The 17,675-nt window shown below is 33.5% G+C and overlaps 1 protein-coding gene across 2 annotated transcripts in view; it reads right to left on the bottom strand.

The window, feature by feature from the left end:
- SLC12A2 (solute carrier family 12 member 2) overlaps positions 1 to 17,675 on the bottom strand; it is a 111,530-nt gene that overhangs the window by 57,100 nt on the left and 36,755 nt on the right. For both annotated transcript variants that reach the window (XM_031939374.1, XM_023498542.2), the window contains exons 2-4: positions 12,887 to 13,006; positions 10,161 to 10,236; positions 9,470 to 9,565 (exon numbers count right to left, since the gene is read on the bottom strand). In XM_031939374.1, coding sequence (XP_031795234.1) covers positions 9,470 to 9,565; positions 10,161 to 10,236; positions 12,887 to 13,006 — 292 coding nt within the window. The remainder of the gene's footprint in view (positions 1 to 9,469; positions 9,566 to 10,160; positions 10,237 to 12,886; positions 13,007 to 17,675) is intronic.

The raw sequence follows: 17,675 nt of genomic DNA, 5'->3' as shown, positions 1-17,675 counted from the left end.
TAAGCTAGAAAATCATTATTACTTTTTCTTCTAAACTAAAATTTTAAAGTAGTATTCAAGAAAACTGGAGGGAGGGTAGGAAAATGAGAAATAAGTTTATTACTTTTTGAAGTAACTCTGATAATTTAACTAGTTCACCATGAAATAAAATGGCAAGTAGCAGCATGTGTCCCACAAATTACTTCTTTATCCTTCTCTTTCTTTGGTAGATGGCATGCAACTCCATGACAAATAAAGCAACATTAGGAACGGGTTGGTATGGCACACTGAAATTATTTCACATTGCAAATGGCAGATACATCCTGCAACTGTCTTTTCTATCACTTTGTTTCCTATGCTATAATTCTAAGAAGTGTAATTATTTTTGAGAGTTGAAATGGGTGGCTTGGTTGAAAAGTTGCGCTATTATTTAGGCTTCAATAACAAAATAAATATCATCAAATTCTCTTGCATGTTCTTACAATGCTTAAAAGTAATAAGTAATAGCCTTCTTTCTAACCCATGTGATTTCTCTTTTCTATCTGAACTGCCCATTCTTCCTCATTCTTCAGTATACATATTACATATTAGGATTTAACAAGGATTTAAATTAAGATGAATACTGTCTCTCATATGTGTCAAAATCATATACTGTTACCTTGCAAGATGTAATATAAGTTGATTCAATAATCCTCTGATCATTAATAACAAGCAAAATATAAACAACAAGGAGGTACATTTTCCAAAAACATCAATATATTGGATCACGTTCAATGCAGAATCCAAAAGGGAAGAGAGACTTTTTATAGATGGTGGTGTTCTTTGTGTGAAAACATGCTAATTTCACCAAACTTCACAACACTGCAGGGTTCCCTAAATAAGATCCATAATTAAGTGTTTGTCATCACAATACTTGATAAATTTAGGCGAAAGATGGAAAATACCTTGCAAAGATTATAATGTACAGATGAATGGTCAACTGAAAATCATCTGTTTGGCACTGTATTCAAAGCTCTTTATAACCCAACCCTCTCCTACCTTTCAAGTCTTCTTACACTTAACTTCTCCTCCCTTTACCCCCAAATCTATTCAGTGGTTTTGGACTCCTTACTGTTCCTGAATAAGACAATCCATTTCCAGACCCTGGGCATTTTCATTGTTCATTTTTCATGCTTGAAATACTTTCCCTTTTCATTATTGCTTTATGGCTTTTTCTGATTTCCTTCAGGTTCCAAGTAAAATCCATCTTCTACAAGAAACTTTTCTTGATCCTTCCTCTCCCTTAATGTTGGTGCCTTGCCTCTACTGATTATTTCCATTTTATCATGTACATATTTTTCTGTACATAGTTATTTCATGTTGTTTATATCATTAGATTGTGAGCTCCTTTGGAACAGAAACTATCTTTCCTTTCTTTCTATCTCTGATAATTAGTAAAGTTTCTGGTATGTAGAAGCACTTAATAATGAGTAAATAAAGTTCATTCATCAAAATAAAAGTCTAGGCCAGACTTTTCTTAGAAAATGCCACTTAATCTAGCTCTTTACAGTACCAGTAGGATTTTAATACATAGATAGTTGCAAAAAGAAAACAGGGAGGGAAGAGAAGAGGGACAAATACTAAGGCTAGCTGAAACCAAAACAGAGCTTCTGAATTTAAACTCTGCAGGCAATGGTAAGAAAAAAGGAGTCAGTTGCTTCATAGAGATTACTCTGTCACTGGTAGAGGCAGGGGGCAATTAGTTTAAACCCTATTAAAACAATCCTAATAATAACAATAATAGCTAGGATGTAAATGGTGCTTTCAGTTTTGCAGAGAGCTTTACAAATATCTCATTGGATCCTTACAACCACTCTGGGAGGTAAGTAACTATTAGAGAAGAGGAAACTGAGACAGAAACTGAGACAAAGACTTTTTGCTAAATAACTTGTCCAAGGGTATCCAGCTAGTAAGCAGATAATGTTGGACTTGACCAAGATATTTCTGACTATAGGCCCAGCACTTTACCTACTGTGCCATCTGGCTGCACTGTACAATTGCACAGTATTCTGCACAAATAGCGAAAATCTCACCTTGGATGGTGTCAGTGAGATTAAGAAGGAGAGATTCAGAAGAGAATGATATCAAAGATTTGTTAACTGTCTCAAAGACTCAATATGCAAATCAAAAATAAAAGATCTGAATTCTAGTATCATTAGGAGGATAAAATAGGACTTAAAAGTTCAAATTTCAGTTACTAGAAGAATAATGAAGCATTGACAGAAATTGCTGATATTTATTCATTTTATTGTTCATAATACATTTTAAATAACTTATCATATTTAAATATCACAAAAGTTTTGTAAGGTAGGTAGTCCAAATATTAGCATTATCTAATTTTCTATAGTGAAAATAGGAAATAGCAGGCCCCTTCCCATCATCCCTGTAGTCCTGAGACAACAACATCCAAAGGATGCAGAACCATTTTTGGGGTTAGGTAGAACTAGGACAACATTTTTATTGTTTAAAGAATACATAAAAATTTAATAAGTTGTTGGGAATGGAAGTTTACATCTTGGGGGAGAAGGTCTAGACTAGGGATTTAATTTGAAATCATGGGGATGGAGATTATCTTGAGACATCAGAGAAAAAAAGATTAACAGATAAGATAGCGTTTTGAAAAAGACCCACTTTTAAAAGGAGTAGAGAAACACAACCAGCTGAGATCAGAGTTATGGGCATTTCATATTCCAAACAACTAGATAAATTAGTACTCAGGCGTGTTATCTACCTGCTAATGTTTACATACTCATTTGTTAATAATCCCTGAAATTGTTCATAAATGGACAAAAGTAAAAGAAGTTTGTGAAACGAATATACATACAAACACAATGTTTATCATTATCCTCTGGATTAAGTCTAAGATACATCACATCTGAGCTACTATAATAAAATGCACATGTATTAAGAACTGAGCTATTCAGATTAGAATTATATTCCTTTCTATATTCTAAACAACTTGGTAAATGAGTATTTGATCTAGTCATCTACCTGTTATTAGATATATATTTCTCTATAAAATAAGGTTCTTAAATATTTTGAAATAGGGTATTAATATTATAATATTAGGGTATTAATATAATTATTTTGTGGGACCTAGTTGTTATTTTATTAATTTTTAAATTTTTTTACTCTATTAATTTTTCCATTTTAGTGCAATCAGTTTTCTTAAGAGGCAAATAACTTAGAGAATTTTTTGTGTAATTAATGGAAAAACCAATTTTATTCAAGTTTATAACAAATGTGGAAATAATATGTTTGTTAAACATGTCCTATAATACAAACATGTTTTATTATAAATAACTTATTTGATATACACTATTTTGAACTTGATTGCTTGTGTCATCCCAAGTCTTTTGCTATAATTGATGTTAATTTGGTGACTGATTTCTTTTTTATGACTTCATTTGTGTATTATAGGTCATCTTCTTGCAAAAAAATGTTTTATAACCTACGTTATTGTGTGAGGATGAAAATCTTTATCTGTCTCTGCTCCTCCTAAAGGGTGGGGTGGGAATATTGGATAACTGAATTGGATCAGATTTAATTTAAAACAAATGTTATTTAAATTTGGTGTTCCAAAATACTTAACATTTAATTGGTAAATATAATAAAGTTAAAAAAGGTTTGAGTAAAAATTTTGAATAAGCAACAAGATCAAATGAATATATTTGTAATTAGGAAGGTTTTGAAAATTCTGCCTTCTGAGGTATTTAAAATGTTTAATTATTATTTGGCTATCTTACATATATTAATGTAATGCTTATGAACAGTGTTTAAGACAGAAAAATTGTAACTTAAATTCTAATTAAGTTTCAAGTAAATTCTGGCTTCCTATTTTTAGTGTTCTCTTTTTTAGTTGTTACTGATTAAATGAGAACTTCAAGGTTTGAACTGGTTTTCACAATACAGACTTGTTATTGGAAGAGTAAATTTTGAAAGTTTGTGCCAACTTGTATTAAGACCTCTTTTGTTAGGGATTCTAAGAGGAACAAATGAGAAATCTCTACAAGTAATTGGAACCAGAATAGAAAATCCAATCCAATCTGTGTCCTTAAGGACACGATTTTTCCAGATTGCTGCAAGGAAAGATATGCTAGGAACCAGATGACTGCATGGGATGTATAAGATCCAGGATGAACTGAATTGACTGAATGGATATTGGAAAGGATTACTAAGCTACAGGGAGACTTAATGTTTGTTATTATTGATATCTATTACTGTACCCCCTCTTTTGCTTTTATTTTCTATATCTAGATACTAAGAGTAAGTTCTTTTGAATAATTTGATGATGTTTTCCCCTTCAAATTAATCCCTAATTTTGGTCATTCTTACTATGGCTTGTACTGTGTTCTCTTAATTGTTCTGATCCTTCTGATCCCACTTTGTAATTGGGGCTATCTCAGGGAGTATCAGACACTACTGTTTTACTCACTGTGTTCCCCATGGTCATCAATGTACCCAGCAGTCACCTTTGAGCAACAAGGGCGGAATGTTGAGGACTATTAAAAGATTCCTCAAACTTGTTTTTTTTGAATCTTCATATATTCCAGAAATACTGGACCCAGAACATGTGCGTGAGGTCCTGAATGTGTCAATGATGAAATCCAACCCTATCCCCCCCTCCTACTCTTCCCATTGATATATATATTTGTTATCCAGATTCTTTGTGTGTTCTTGGGAGTTAAAAACAGATGCCAGCCAGTCTGTGCCAGGCTGTGAAATTTACTTGTGCAGCTGGGTCCCGCAGATATGCAGACCATCCTCTCTTCATATTTCTAGCAGATCTAAGAGATCTGCTAGCAGATCTAAGAATGTGGCTTTTGCTATCACCTAGCTTCTTCTTTTCAGAATGGGTTTCATCCTTTTCTCACCTTTACTATACTTTTATCCTCATGTCATGACCCTTTAGATTGAGTTTGGTTCCTCCTCCTCCCTCTGTTCGCTATCTTAAATATGCAAACTTTCATATGAACTGTGATCTCTCTGGATTCCACATGCGTATTCATTTTCTTATAATAAACCTAGTTTTCACATAAGTTTCATGAAGTTGTGACAGACTACTGATTACAATGAGGAAAGCAACTGCAAAAGCTTAGGTAAGAATTTAAAAAGACTGAAACCTTGTAAATGGAGAAAAGAAGTTGGTCCTGGATAAGTGGAAGTTAGATTGAGGAGACTGCTGAAGTATCCTTGACAACTAAACAAGTCCTTTAAAATCAAGACAACTTTGATGTTCCTTCATCAGGAATCTGGTTTGGAGTTCTTCCATCATTTCTGAAACACTAACAACTTTTGAAATTAAAATGAATATAACGTCATGACAGTATGATACTTTATCTCTTGACTACACATTGTCACAGGCTGTCTCCCCCAAACATGAAACTTTCTCTTCTTCTTCATCTCTCCTTCCTGAACAGTCTGGCTTCCTTCAAATCTTAATTACAAAAAGGCTTCCTAATCTCAGTGCCTTCCCCTTGGAAAAATCTTCAATTTATCCCATATAGACAATTTGTATATGGTTGTTTGTCTAATGGGGTGGAGGGCAGACAACATGCAGACTTGCATGTGATGTCTTTTTAAAAGAGACATTAATTGAATTGCAATTGTCCAGGTGAAAGTGATGAAGGCTGACTTATGAAGTGGTTAGGTATGTGGGAAAAAAGCGGGGATTTATGCTAGAGATACTGTAGAGGGGGAAAAAATGACAGCACCTGGAAACTGGATAAGTGGAGTAAGCAAGGGAAGTTAATAATAAAGAATATTCAAGAGGATAGAGTTTAGAAAGAAAGATGAGTTATGTTTTGGACACAATGAGTCTAGTAAGCTAGATTCTGGGGATTAAAACCAAAATCAAACATTTGCTATCCTCAAGCAGCTTATATTCTCTTCGGGAAAGGAGAACAACGTATAAAATTAATACAAAATACATACTTAGTTTCATGAGAACTAAGACAATGGAAATATTTCAAGGAATCAAATGAGTATTAAAAATTCAAAGTGAAATATGATTTAAAATGCTTTGCTTAAACACAGAATTTGGAGAAAAAACTCCATGTAATAGATAGAAGAAGTCAGATCAAATGACACTATAACCTTCCTATCACAAATAGAAAACACAACAAAAGTCCTAGTCAATTTTAATTTGCTAAATAAAATTTTAGTGTGCCATTGATTTTAGCTGTTTTTCAATCATGTAGTACTCTTCATGATGCCATGTAGAGTTTTTTGGCAAAGATACTGGAGGGGTTTTGCCATTTCCTTCTCCAATTCCTTTTATGGATAAAGAACCATTTAGACAAACAAAATTAAATGACTTGCCCAAGGTCACACAGCTAGTAACAAATTGCCTGAGGCCAAAACTTCTGCATCACCTAGCTGCTCAATTTATATCATTTATATGCCATACTATTGAAAAGACTTTCATTTTTCTTATGCAAATTGATACTTAACAGATACTCTGTTAACCACTACTACTGAATTTTTACATAGCCAAACACTTTTGAAAAATGTATTGAGTCCTTTGAATTAAAAATAAAAACAATGAAACAGTCCAAAAGCAAAACTCTACCGGGGAAACACTTCCTTTAATAGTTTTTTTCTGTCTACATTGCCCATTATAATTATAATATAATACTATAATTGCCCATTGGTCATTACAGTATTTCTGCTATCAGAATTAAGTGTCTAAAAACATAAGACAACCATAAAAAATACAACAGTTAAAACAATTAAAAGTGATCAAATTAAAAAAAAAAAAAAAAAAGTACAATCCAAGGGTCATGTCATTTTTATCCCAAACTATCATAAAGAATAGATACCTAAAATACAGAATTTCTTTGATTGTAACATTGACTATGAAGATTCCATGTCAAAGGGACAAGAGATAACCAAATAAACAGATGCCTCTTTAGATCTGTCATTTCCTTTATAATATTCAGTGGTATCCCACCAGGAATGAATGAAAACTGGTGGTGATAATTACCTCTTTTCTAACACTGTTATTTCTAGAGGTTTATAAACAAATTTAATCAAATGCTAATTTAAGCATTTCCAGTGTTCTTTTCTTCTTCAGTGAAGATTTCCTAAACTTGCTCTACAATTTCTTTTCTCTCAATTTCCCAATGACAAAATGAGTTTAAAATCCAAATGAACGTGATTTAAGCACTTAAAATGTCCTTCCTGTTTCACCTACCCAAAGCCTATCTAACTAGTTAGGGCTGCTTCCAACCCCCACCACTCCAACCCCTCCGCATTCCACCCTAACCCCCCCACCACAAAGAAGGAATATTGACAATTCATTCAACAAGCCTTATTATATGGCAACTGTGAGGCAGGCACAAAGACAAAGACCAAAAACAAAAAAAACAGTCTTGGCCTTCCATATTCCATTGAGTACTGGGGGAGGAGAAGATACACAAATGTTGCACAAATAGTTAAAATTAAAATAATAACTGACCATTCATTAGGTATCTGAAACCAAAGGAATTAGGTCTGTCCTGTGTTTATTCTTATTAATGCAATTAAGGAATGACACATTCAAAAGTGGCTTAAGTATGCTCACTAAAGGTTGATGTAACTGTAAAAGGCTCATCTTCCTTTATTTACTACAATTTGAAATCTCATGAATCCTATTCCTCTTAACCCTACCCTCCAGATTCTTAACCCAGGATCTCTTAGCATCTGTCTGCAAAGATCTGGGTAGGACTAATTATTAGGACTGATAAGTGTTTGTCCTTGCTCTTAGTCTTGCAGAATCAGAACAGATATTAAGATTCAAGACACAATGAGGTGGTAAGAGGATTTGCATGCTCAATTACCTTTGCTTACCAAACTGATTTATAGATTATCAATAAATTCCATAACTGGATCAACTCAGTGTGAGGGTCTATATTCTGTAATTCCAGATTTGACTGCTGACACCCTTCAAGAAAAGTCTGGTTCACATCCTGCTTTATCTGAGAAGGCTGAACTAACCACCTTATAGCTGAAAAAGAATCTCTTCTGCAACATCTTAAACAGTGGTTTATTCAGTTTCTGAGTAATTGGAAAACTGTTGTTCAGTCATTTCAAGTTATGTCAGACTCTTCATGACCCCATCTGGCATTTTCTTGGCAAAGATAATGGAGTAGTTTACCATTTCTTTCTCCAGCTCATTTTACAGATGAGGAACAGAGGCAAACAGTATCCAACAATAAATTACTAAGGCCAGATTTGAACTATCCACTATCTACTGGGCCAATTAGCTGCTTGGAAAATGTATTTACCAAAATTTATCAATACAACTCAATTGGCTCTTAACATGCTGCTTAGTATATTTCCATGGGTTAATATCTGTCTTCAACTAGGTAGTATTCACAATGAAAGTTGGGACTCTCCCTTGTATTTATTTATATTCTCATAATGCTCAAAAATTACTGATCTAGTAGTAAAATAATTAGGCTAATAAAGTTCTGGTGAGTCTGAAATTGTTTGTTAATTATTTTATGTGTTGCCTTTAATTTGTTATTATTCAGTTATTTTAGTAGTGTTGACTCTTTTGGGGTTTTCCTGGTAGAGACACAGGAATGATTTGTCATTTCCTTCTGCTCATTTTATAGATGAGGAAATGAAGGTAAACAGGATTAAATGACTTGCCCAAGGTCATACAGCCAGTATGTATCTGAGGCCAGATTGTAATGCAGGATGACTCTAGGCCCAGAACCCTACCTAAATACTGTATCACTTTTCTAAACAGTAACATTTCTAAATATTAAAATGTGATCTAATAGCTCTTTAAAAAAGCCTTGCTAATATTTTCTCAGATTCACATCTATTATGATGATTATCTAAATCCATATATGCAGGAATCTAAAAGACAAAAGTGGAGTAAACTAAATACAATAATGGGTTTACGGTGCCTTTGTCTCATGGGAGGAGCTAAATTTATATGCAACATTCAAAATGAGAAAATATATTCTATGATATAAACATTAAAGCAGAAAAAAGTTCATCAAGTTTAAGGAACACTACCAAAATTTAAGTTTAATAGCAGAACTCTTCTGACATACCCTGCCTCCAACATAAAAACATCATTTTAGAGAAGTAATATATTAGAAAATATCCAGTAGCTATTTCCTTTAAAATATGTAATAGCAATTTAAAAATTTAATATTATAAAAAGGTTAGAATATAACTTTAACTTATTTTTAAAAGGTGGGTTTTTTTAATTTTGTTTTATTTTGTTTTGTTTTGCTGAGGCAACTGGGGTTAAGTGACTTGCTCAATCACACAGCTAGGAAGTGTTAAGTGTCTGAGGCCAGATTTGAATTCAAGTCCTCCTGATTCCAGGGCTAGTGCTCTATCCACTGAACCACCTCGCTGCCCTTAAAAGGTGGTTTTTAAAATAAGTATTTTTATAGTGATTTAAAACACTAGAAAAAAATATGAACTTTAAAAAGATAAACTTTACCTCCTCTTACAAATCCGTTGGTAGCTATTGCTGAAGTAGATAATCCTGTGATGGTTGTGACAACAGTGGCCATTGCTATAACGAGAACTGACAGACCTTTAAAAAAAAAAAAAGAAATGTATGTTTTAATTGTTAATTAAAATAGTTTTAAAGCAGAGAAAACAAGTAAAAACTCTACTTCCAGGTGATTATATCTAGAATTTTGTATCTGTGAGCTGATTAAAGGTAAATATGGTAAAAGTTGAAAGAGAGCTAGTCCCATAGTCTGTCCAGGTCAACCTCAGCCTTTTCTTATCTAGATCATTTTGGACAAGTTACAAACTGAATGTCAGTTTGGTCAACTGTAAAATGGAGAAACCTGTACTTGCTTCTACCTATTTCAAAGGATTGTCTGTAGGGAAAGTAGTTCATAAATCATAAAACTCTATAAATACACACAAATGATTAAAGCCTCTAATTTATTTCATAACTAAAAATGGATCTAAAAAAAACACCCTCATGAGAATGAAGATTATCAAAGGATCACTAATGGAACACTGATACAAAGGAAAACACTATTCAAAATGTCTGTTTTTCTTTTTAATCTTATGTCACAAAAGTCAAAACAAAGTACAGTAGAACACACAATACCATTCTTTTGCAGTACTTAAAGAATTTCCAACTAAATAAAACAGCATAAAGGTATACCTACCTATCCCAGCCTGACCCACAATCCATGACAGCCTGATGAAGAGCATCACACCCCAAATGTTTAACATACATCGTACCTGGGAAAGGAGTAACATACAGACAGGATCTAAAATATAGTGAAAAACTAATAGCCAATGGCAGTTTCATAATCAGTTGCTATAAAGCTATTTTTTTTAAATGAAAAGATTAGACATGTTGCAATAAAAGCTTAGTACAGATAAAGAGGAAAAATCTCAGAATCCAAGAAATAAAAACAAAAGACAAATGCCTATCATAAATATAAATGTCTGTCACTAACAGAGGCCATAAGTAAAAAAGAAAAAAAATTATAAATATTTTGAAGATCTTTATAAAAAGGGGTACTGTTTTTCCCTTTCTAAAAATGGTTCAATCAAATTATATTTTTCTCATTCCTTTACCTTGCACAGATTTTAACTTCTATAGATTACCTCACCACTGTGTCTATTTTTCAAACATAAAATTATAAACCCCTGACATAATTCTTTTCAAGAAGTCTTTTTAAAAAATGATTTTTGAAGCCATCCTAAGATACAGGGATAGGTAAAACAACACTATCTAGTAATATTCATATCTACTCTGGTTCTCAAAATCACAGAATCTGAAAGCAGAAGGGACCACATCTATCTGCCTCATTCACAGAGGTCCTCCCATTATTAAGATACCTCAGAAATAGACATTCAAGTTTGGCTTCAAAACACCCAATGAGAAGGAAACCACCATTTTTTAAGGCAGCCCGTTCCACTTTGGAGTTCTCAGTGTTAGGAAGTTGCTCCTGACATAAAGCCTAAATTTGTTTCTAAAACTTCTCACAATTCCTGTTTCTGTCTTGTTGGATTAAACAAACAAACAAAAAAATCTAATACATCCCCTACTTGAGATCTCTTCAAAATATCTAAAGACAGCTAACCACCCCCATCTTCCTTTCTGCAATCTTCTTTTCTTTAGGCTAAATATGCACAGTTCTTTCAACTGATTCTCATATGATAGGGACTTAAGATGCTTAAATGGACCTATAGGCCCCCATTGTGAATACTCTCTAGCTTATTAGTGTATTTTTCTTAAACTTTGGAAACCAGCACTGAGCACAGTAATTCAGATGAGAGTTGATGACAGAAAAGTTCAGTGGGACTATTACCTTCCTATTCCCAGAAGCTATACCCCAAGGTCATAGTCAGTTTTCTGGAATACCATAGCACTGTCAACTCATATTGAGTTTGCAGTCCTCTAAAATCTTCAATTTTTTTTAAAACAACAATGGCTATCCAATCATGCTTATATTTGTGAAATTGATCTTTTTACCCAAATATAGGAACCCACATGTGTCTCTATTTAAATTCCCTTTATTAGATTCAGTCCAACAATGTAAAAACTGGAAAAATCATTTTGCATTTAAGTTCTTTCATCTACTATGATAGTCTTCTCTCTCAGCCTTGTGTCTGGATTGGTAAATTTGATGAGCATGTCATCTTTTGCTTTATCCACGTCACTAATAAAAAGGGTAAACAGAATGAGTCTAAACATAGATCCCAGATTACCCCACTAACAACTCCTTCCAAAATGGCCATCTCATTAGCAAGTCCTGAACGTACAAAGAAAAAAAATGAAACTATTAATGCTCTACTAGGGAGAGCATAACATGTACACAGACAGATAAGTAAACAATACAAAATTATGTAAAGCTATTTCAAAGGACAGAAAATACTAAACTACTAACTGTATAAGGTGGGAATCAGTTAAAGTCTATGGAGGCAAACAAGAGTTTTAGACATTGAAAACAAACTGAGAAAAGACAAGGAGGCAGAAGATGCAATGTTACAATTTGGCAGGCCATTTGGCCAAAATGAAGTCATGTGAAATATGACTGCAAAAGCAGGTGAGAGTATTAGAAAGGATAGCTTTTAATGTCAGACTGAGGGCATGAAATGTGACTAAGGCCATAAGCTGGTACACTGAATGAATGAATTACACTTTTTTATTTCTGACCTAGATTTGTGATTTCATTGGTGTGAGGAACTCCTGAGTGTGTCAATTCCCCTCATCTTATGGTATATCAGTGACCATTTAGAAGTTAAAAGTCTTGAAGTGTTGCCTGGGACTAATAGAGAGGCTAAGTGCTTGACCCAACTAATATATCTGAAACACACTTAACTCAAGTCTTCCTGACCTTTTATTCATTAAATTATATTACCTCTTAACTGCACAAAAAGTAGGCACTTAAGAAACACTGGATGAACTGATTACCTTAGTGATGGAAACATTTATTTGGTCTCATTACATTTTAATAACAGAAATAGAAAAGACTGCCTGGGTACAAGTTGATATGGTCTTTTCCTAAAGGATTCAAAAGAGAACTAAATTGGGAAAAACACCAAACTTTCTTAAGAACCCAGTGATATACATATATAATGTTCTAAAATAACTAAAATCCAACTCTGGATAGCTGGATGAAAATTTAACTGTGTTAAATTCTAGTAACATAAAAATATAATAAAATAGCCTATGTGAAGAAGAAGCTTATATCCTACTGATGAAATACAATAGGTATGTAAAAAAGTAAAAATACTGTACACATAATTATAAAGTAATACTTCAATAGAAAGAGTAATAACTAGAAGGAATCAAAAAAAGTCTCACAGAGAAAGTAGCATCTAAAGTGAATCCTGTGGGAAACTACCCTGCTAAATATAAAATTATTTAAATACTTACTAAAACACCCTTTATCCAGCCAAACTTCACCACACCTTTACTTTCTGCAGTGTATGTGACTACAGCTTCTCTGGTTGGAGTACCTTCTTCTCCATTTGCAAAGCCATCCTCAAAAGGTTCCTGGTTAGACAAAAAGAAAAAATTGTAATTTGTGGATTAATTCAAGAATTTTTTTTCAAACTCAGAAAAGAGAATTTAATTGTTAATCAAGACTACATATTTTAAAGTAAAAAAAAAAAAAAAAAACCCAGCAGAGAGCAACCTTATGATAATACCTGAAAGGTGCTCCACAAATTTGTTAATGAATGGATGGACCCTGTTTTTTTAAAACACTTTGAAAAGATTAATGATGCAAAGTCATATTAAAAGAAAGCACCCCACAGTTAATTTTTTAAATGACAAAAAACAAAACAATGACAAAAAGTCTATTTTTAAAATTTATTATTATTTTTAGCTAATAAGAATCTGATATATCAGAGTAATATCTGCCTATGTCTAGGTTAGTTAATTTAAAAAGTTCATTTTCCCTTTTCTAATCACTTCTTTGGCGAGCTTATCTAATCTGACTAACCATGTTTAAGCAGATGTTTTCTAAATGTACATCCCTAATACTTTACATATGACCTGCCGTCCAATTTTTGTATAGTATATATCTACAGTACTTGGATGTGGTACCAATCCTGAAAATGTTCTCTTGCTAAAATGTTAAGTTCTCTTACCTCCTCCTCCTTCCCCAAACTGGCACACATGTGCTGGTAGCATACACGTGCTCTTCCTCATTACATACCAGGCACACTTTTTCCCCTAAGATTTTCAAAAATTTATAAACTTGTCTCTTATTCCCTCTGCCAATTGACTAAATTCTGTCAAAGTTTCTGGGTCCTAGATCCATCAGACTTCAGAGTTCTGCCTGAGAATCTACTCCCATTTATAGCAGCCCTCGATAACAAAAGAAGAGAACTGAAATCAATCCTAAAATAAGTTATTGCTAAGTCTTAAGAAAAGATTATTAGGCAGGCCTCAGAGCATTGTATAGAACCAATCTGAAGTTTGTGAAAGCTGATTTGAACTCAAAGTCATGGAAATACAAGTCCAACATTTAGTAGGCAAGTTAAGTCATGCTTGATTGAACATGGTCTTCTATATCTAAACTCTCAATACTGAACATCTCAATTACCTCCCTCCTCATCTAATAGATAATATCATATATATTATAGAAGACAAAAGAAATTTTAAGTTTCAAAAATCCTAATGTCCAAGACATTCAAACCCAAAAGACCAAATTATCTTACTCGAACTATGTTCTGAGATTGTTTTATTTTGGCTTGGTTTAAGCCCTTTAAAGGGGGAACAAAAAGTAGAAGTAAAAACCCTTAATACTTTCCTTGTGAACAATTATCAATATGTTAAAATACAGAAGTTCAGTCCAGAATATTTATTTTATAAAAGCATAGTTTTAAATCTCTCAAATTCCAGATTCCAAAACATTACATTTAAGTCAAATTACACTAACTTGACTAGACTTTAGTAATACCATGGCCAAGACAGTTTAAGAAAATTGCTGCTTTTTTTTTTTTTTTTTTTAAGAAAGTCTTTTATTTTCATAGCTTTCGGTAAAGGTAAGTGATAAAATAAGGAGCTCTACTTTTTAATTCTCAAATGCAAATATTAGTATAGTCTTAGAGAATGAGTTGTTTTAAATAGCTTTAATTCCACAAAAACTTTGTTAACCCTTTTGGCTATCAATATTTCAAAAATATATTACATACTTTTCTGTCTTCTTACAGTAAACAAAATTTATGCTTTTTTTTTTAATGACAAGATCATGATTAGGTACCTCAATAGTAATAATTAAAAACAAAACAATTCTTATATTATATTAGAACAGCAGTATCATTCTGAATTCAGTTACATCAAACTGTACTCAACTGGGCCCAATAATCCTAAAACACTGTGTTTTAAGTTGTCTCTGTTTTTATATTCAAGTGTTCCTTCTATATCCTGCAATCAGTTCTCCCTGGGAAGTGATCAGTACAACTGTTGGCAGGTCATTTTTCCTATTTTAATGTGCCTTTAAGGGATTTATACATCATACAATTTCCAAATTATATATAAAGAAAGCTTAAGAGTTAAAGGGTTTGTCTTTCTGGCAGTTGATGAGCTTTCTTCAGAGCATGGACTTTCACATTCATCCCCCTCTCCACTTTCCTGGTTCTTGTCTCTATTTCAGATAAAACGGTCAACCAGGTAACTCATAGATAGGTAAAATGAATGAAAAGATCTTAAAGCCCAAGTCTTATATAGATATTTGAAGGAACATTTAGACTTCAAATGTTGGTTTATATACCAGTAAATCTGTCTTGACAATTCAAATCACATAATACCATTTTTCTGGAGAAGAGATGGGATCAAAATAATTTTGATTTATAAATTCATAACTGAAGTTGATGACTTTTCCATTACTAAATACTGCTATGCTATGATTAGCACTCCTTATTTTGTTATGTTAATGTAATTTTGTTATGTTAATACATAAGATCATCCAAAATAGTTTATATGTGCTCCAATTCCACAATAAACCAATTTTAGGATATTTATCTCGTACATCTAAGAAAATAAAATCGAGGCATATGTACAGATTTACTAATAGACTATTGTTGTCAGTGCCTACCACATAAGTGGATGCCTTTTTAGCAATGCAGAAACAACAAGAAGGCATTCTAAAATTTCTGTGGGTGTATGCTGGAATTCCATTTCTGAGTTCAAGATCTGCAAGTAACCTTAAATTTGACTGTCACCTTCTCTATAGAAAATAGTTCACTTAATAAAAGTTATTTTTCTTCTATCATTCATAAAATGAATATTTTAAAAAATCATATTCCTCCTACAAAAATAAAGATCAAAATTTCCCACTATTTTCTGCAAGCAGAACATGAATCAAGAAAACAATACAAAAAAGTTTATTCAAGCTAAAGTAACTCTAAAAATCTTTTTTTTTTTCTCTTTTCCAGTTTCCCATGAAGGCTTCTTTGACTTCAGAATTTGATCCCTTTTTTTTTTCCATTCCAGGTTCAGAAGTAAGAGTGCTGGCATCTTTTACCCGAGTTAAAAAACGAAGTATTAAGGGCCTGGAAAGCTTTGAATTAGGTTTCAAAAGATGAGCAGGAATTCAAAAAGGTCCAAGAAGGAAAAGGAGCATTCCAAGCACCAAGACTTTATCTGAGGAAAAAGAAGCACAGAAGCCCAAGAATGCATGGCCTATACAGAACAGAACCCAAATAGAAATCAGTTTGGCTAGAGAATGATGGCAAGGGTGGTGCTAAATTATAGAAACTTCAGAACTTTGTTTCATGTGTAGTAAGGCAGCACCAAGTATTATGAGCAGCAAGACCAGACTGTTCTGATAGTAGATGCAACGATTGTGAAGCTTAGATGAGAGGTCTTTTTGAGATGCTTTCTTAATTAGAAAATCATATAAACATTAAGTATGTGCCAACACTGAGGATACAAGTCTCAGTCCTCAAGGAGCTCACAATCTAATAGAGGAAACCATAAGCAACTATGTACAAGATAAAAAAGAATAATTAACAGAGGGAAGAAACTAGAATTAAGAGAGGTTAGAAACTACTTCCTGTAAAAGATGGGATTTTTAGTTTAGACTTAAAGGAAGGCAGGGAGGTCAGTAAGCAGAGTAGAAGAGGGAGAATATTCCAGGCATACTGTTCCAGGAGACAGCCAGAGAAAAATGCCCAAACTAAGAGATGGGAATGTTTTGTTGATGTAACAGCCAGGAGATTGGTATATCTGAATCAAATTATACCTATCAGGGAGTAAGGTACAAGAAGACTGAGAAAGTAAGATAGGGCCAGGTTATGAAGGATTTTGGAGGTCAAATAGCATATGTTGCATTGGATCCTGGAATCGATAAGAACTGCTGACATTTACGAAGGGGGAGGAGGCTTGGTGGTGACAGTCAGATCTCAGCTTTAGGAAGATGTTTGGTGACAGAATGGAAGATGTATAGGGGTGCAGAGAGATCTGAGATAGGAAAGCCTACCAAGCAGGCTAACATTAACTCTGCAACTTCTCTACCAATTGCCCCTAAGGTGAAGGAAAAGGATGCAAAGGTCAAGCTATATTTCTCACTCTTACCCTACTCTCCAGGGTTCCCAACAGTTGACAATCTCATTTCCAACTTTTATAGTTAGAATAGACAAAATATATAATATATAAAAATCACAACAATTTCCATAGGAGTGTAGGTATGAAGTGATGAAGGTCTACATGAGAGTGGTCAGTGTCAGAGGGGAGAAAATATACTGCAAAGAGGAAAGTATCAGGCCTTGGCAATGGACTGACTTTATATGGGGGAATGCAGTTATTTTCAGTTAGTGAGGAGTAGAAGAGAACACCTAGACACTAAGGCCTGGGGAAGAGAGTAGTATTGTACCCTACAGTAATGGGGAAAGAGAATAAAAGAAGATAATGAGTTCTGTTTTTGATGTGCTGCATTTAAGAAGTCTACTGGACATCCAGTTCAAGATGTCTGAAAGATGTTTGAAAATGGAGGTTTACTGAGTCAGCAGAAGAGAAGGATGGGTAAGATGGAGAATTTTGGCATATAGATGGTAATTAAATGCACTGGAATTGATGAGATCATCAAAGGAGGTAGTAAAGAGGGAAGAGATAAGATTTCCTGAGGAATACCTAAATTAGAGGGCTTAATCTGGAGAGGATCCAGCAAAAGAAACCAAGAAAGAACAGACAGGTAAGAAGAAAACCATGAAAG

This window comes from Sarcophilus harrisii, chromosome 1 (genome assembly GCF_902635505.1).
Source record: "Sarcophilus harrisii chromosome 1, mSarHar1.11, whole genome shotgun sequence".
NCBI classification, from domain to species: Eukaryota; Metazoa; Chordata; class Mammalia; order Dasyuromorphia; family Dasyuridae; genus Sarcophilus; species Sarcophilus harrisii.
The sequence above is the reverse complement of the archived record's forward strand: the minus strand, read 5'-3'. Positions and strand labels throughout refer to the sequence as shown.